Source organism: Arachis duranensis, chromosome 7 (assembly GCF_000817695.3).
Source record: "Arachis duranensis cultivar V14167 chromosome 7, aradu.V14167.gnm2.J7QH, whole genome shotgun sequence".
Taxonomy (NCBI): domain Eukaryota; kingdom Viridiplantae; phylum Streptophyta; class Magnoliopsida; order Fabales; family Fabaceae; genus Arachis; species Arachis duranensis.
In genome coordinates this window covers 16,791,758-16,795,407 of record NC_029778.3, presented here as the reverse complement: position 1 = coordinate 16,795,407, position 3,650 = coordinate 16,791,758, and the positions used below count along the sequence as shown (strand labels likewise).

General features: G+C 34.2%; 1 protein-coding gene across 1 annotated transcript; it reads left to right on the top strand.

Moving 5' to 3' along the window:
• The first annotated feature begins 1,029 nt into the window (after positions 1-1,029).
• On the top strand, positions 1,030-3,138 carry LOC107457992 (protein FAR1-RELATED SEQUENCE 8-like). Its single transcript, XM_052251523.1, has 2 exons — positions 1,030-1,152; positions 2,695-3,138. The coding sequence occupies exons 1-2, from the start codon at positions 1,030-1,032 to the stop codon at positions 3,136-3,138; spliced, it is 567 nt and encodes a 188-aa protein (XP_052107483.1).
• Positions 3,139-3,650: the final 512 nt, after the last annotated feature.

Below are 3,650 nucleotides of genomic sequence, written 5' to 3'. Positions count from 1 at the left end.
TTCACTCGAATTAATATAATTATTTATTTGATCAAATTAAAATAATAATTAAATAATTTTTTTACCAAAGATTAGAATATTTGTTAATATGTAATTCCATAAATTCAATATTAAGCAGGTAGTATATTAGTCATACTAAATTTACTAATTAAGGTTGACGTCAAGTAACATTTTTTAATGACCCAATAGTATGAAGTAATATATTTTTACTAAGAATTCGAAAATAACAAAATATAATTCTTTCAATCTTTTTCATTTTTAATTGACCTTTAGAATATAATTTAATTGTCGAATTTTAAATCGTTACAATTATTATAACAAATTGTATTTTTTTAGAACATTCTTACTAGTCTCGACTCAAAAGGAGAGTAAAATTTTCTTTGATTCATAGATAATTTCCTTCGCTATTATCATCAAAAACCAATTACAAATCACAAATTTTGTTAAATACAACTAACATACAACAAAAACCTACATACAAATTAAGCCAATCATCATATATACATTACTCCTCGGATATTTATTAAACGGAAAAGTATGAGAAATCAATGCTTTTATTGTACAATGTATACAATTGTAATGGGATTTAATTGAAATTAAAATTAAATTATAAGTAATGGGGTTTAATTGAAATTAAAATTAAATTATGGTTACAATCATTAATTATAAAGATTTTCTAATTTGAATTTTAAAAAAAATTAGGATTCAGTTATTTGGAAACATAAACCACGATCATCTCTCTATGAACGGCGGGGACAGAACCAAAAACGCAAATCCTCTCGCCGACGGTGGTATCTCATCTTCTTCCTAACTCGTGTGTTATCACTAGAAGTTGCTCTCGGAGACGTCGAGGTCCGCACCAGTGAACGCCTAGAAGCGCATTCCGAGCGTGTGGCTCTTACTGGCGGCACCGCATCAAGTCCACCTGTGCAGCCGGTGTGCTTCTTCCGCTGTTTATTGACGATACAAGATAAAGGAGTCACGAGTGTCTCTCTTTTGATAAGTCCATCACCGCGTGGTAGTTCGTAAATGGCATGCAATGTCGTGCAGTCTCCGTGTCATGTTCCATCATCCATTCCTGATCACAATTCATCGAAGCCACATGAAGACGCTCCCGACCATTTTGTCACCAACGGTCAGCAGTCTAATAAGGTGAGAATGTTTCGTTGAATTATTCATCATGGATGGTTATTTATATAAGATTTAGATGTTCATCGTTAGTGCAGGTGGAGCATTTCCGTTATTTTATGTTAATTGCTTACTTTGATGAATCATGATTATCCTTCAATTAACCATATTTGTGGTGGTTTTAAATTCATGGTGCCCATCTATGTATGGAGGATATGAGTGCGTTAATTAGTTATGGAATGTGAATTTTACCTGCGATGAAAATATTTCTTTTGTGGAGTATCCTATATAGATGTATCAATTTAATATGCAAATTTAAACCAGCATGTATAAGCAATATAATTGGTACACTAGACAAGTGGCTAGTTTAGAAGTAATCACCCATGATGTGCTTGATGCCTAGAGAATAATATTATTAGTGTAGTATATTGTTAAATAATTTAAAATAAAACTAACTGCATTGTTATTGCTGAAAATGTAAGCTAAAAAGAATAAAAAGAGGCATGCATGTTTAGATTCGGAATATATGTATGAGTATACATGATAGATGGCCTATGCATTAAAAATGCAATTGTAGTGACATTGGATTCTAAAACTGAGTAATGAAATAAGTGCATGGTGGTTGTATGTGTTGCTTTTTGATATCGGTGGTACACAGTGTGATGTAGCACAGAGAATAGTAGTAGTTAAAATGTTTATATAATAGGTAAAATAAAATAAGTAATTTAGTTTCTATTAATAAGTGATACTGATGCATTTTTTCCAAGTTAATATGGGTAGGATGATGTGGTTCAGTTATATTTTTGTATCCTTATCTATGGAGTTTGGAGAGGATTTTTGTGCATCTCATTTACTAGTTGATTATCTAAATAGTTTTCATGAATTTGATTTGGGTGTTTATTTCGTGATTATAGGCTATGCCACTATAGGATGTTACTGAGGTTGAAAGTGAAGAGATGGATCTTGGTTACGAGGTTTGGATTTTAGTTTTATCCTGTATTCTAATGCTTAGGATAGTAACCATCCTCTTGTGCACACTCGATTCTTCGAAAAGTCAAAATAATCCATATTTCTAAAATTAAAGCAACTAATTTTAATTGATTTATGATCAAAGGATAAAATAAAAGTTGTTTATAATGTACTGAATTGTGGCGAATAGGTCGCGTGACTTCATGACCATGTATAAATGTACTGTACATTATAGAATCTTACATAGGTTTAAGATATTGCGTTTCATTGCTGAACAATAATAACAAAAAGGAAAGAAGCCTGAGGAATAAAAAATTATATTTGTCTTGCTTTTTTGTGGTGTTTAGTGAGGGTCTATTTACATGATATTTACTAAGGGTTTCTCCAATTAGGCTTCCTAATTTTACATTTGTTTGTTTATTTTGCGATTGTAGCCCATGCCACTTTTGGATCTTTCACATGTTAGAAGTGAAGAGATGGATCTTGGTCACTAGGTTTGGACTCTAGTTTAATTTTTTGTAGTCCTGAACCACATGGTTGATTTGAACATTAACGGTTTTGTTTTGTTTTTTTTTTTTTTTTAAAGTTGATACTTAGGTACCAGATCACGATGGCCTTCGGGAAGACGAAATACCAAGTGTTGGAATGCGGTTTGAGCAATTGCAAATGGCTCATGAATTCTATATGACATACGCAAAGAAAGTCGGGTTTGCAACTAAGATACGGATGACAACCTGTGATAAGATCACAAATCAACTCATTAACCAAGCTATCCACTGTAATAGGGATGGGTACCGCGGGTCTCATGTCAAAGCGTCAACACAGAAGAACATGATCTCAGCCGCTGGGTGCAAGGCAAGGATATACGTGAAGTTTGATAAGGAGACGCAAGATTGGGTTTTCTTCAAGGTGGAGTTGAGTCACTCGCACCCATGTTCAACGAGAAAGGCGATGCACTACCATGAGTATAGGAAGCTGACCATGCATGCGAAGTGCGTGATCGAGGATAATGATGAGGCTGGAATTCGACGATTCGACTAAACAAGACTTTCCTAACTTTGACAAATGAGTCTGGGGGCCCATCTAACTTGCGATACTCAGAAAAGAATTTACGAAACTATATTACAGCCAGGATCCAAACCAGCAATGTCAATGCGAATTTCAGAGAGATGATGAACTATTTCATGAGAATGAAGGACATCAATCCAAACTTCTTCTACGCGGTGAATTTGGACGATGAGTGTAAATTTCGGAGTGCAGTATGGGTGGATGCAAGGTGTAGGGCATCATACAAATATTATGAAGATGTTGTGTCACTTGATAGCACATACAGCACAAATAGGTATGGAGTAGTTTGTTCATGTTATTTTTCTTTTTTTTTTCCGTTGTTTGGTCATGAGTGATATTTGCTATTTGTTGCTGTTTTTGCGTGTAGGCATGATTTACCGTTTGCATCGTTCGTCGGTGTCAACCACCATGGTAAGTCGACCATCCTTGGTTGTGCTCTTCTTGAAAATGAGAAAATCCCAAGTTATGAGTGGGTTTTCAGCCAA

What these genes read in the sequence shown, in the direction of transcription:
- LOC107457992 (XM_052251523.1), top strand. Translation starts at nt 1,030, where the DNA reads ATGGCATGCAATGTCGTGCAGTCTCCGTGTCATGTTCCATCATCCATT. An exon ending in ACGGTCAGCAGTCTAATAAG is followed by an intron (nt 1,153 to 2,694) that starts GTGAGAATGTTT and finishes GTTGATACTTAG; the next exon opens with GTACCAGATCACGATGGCCT.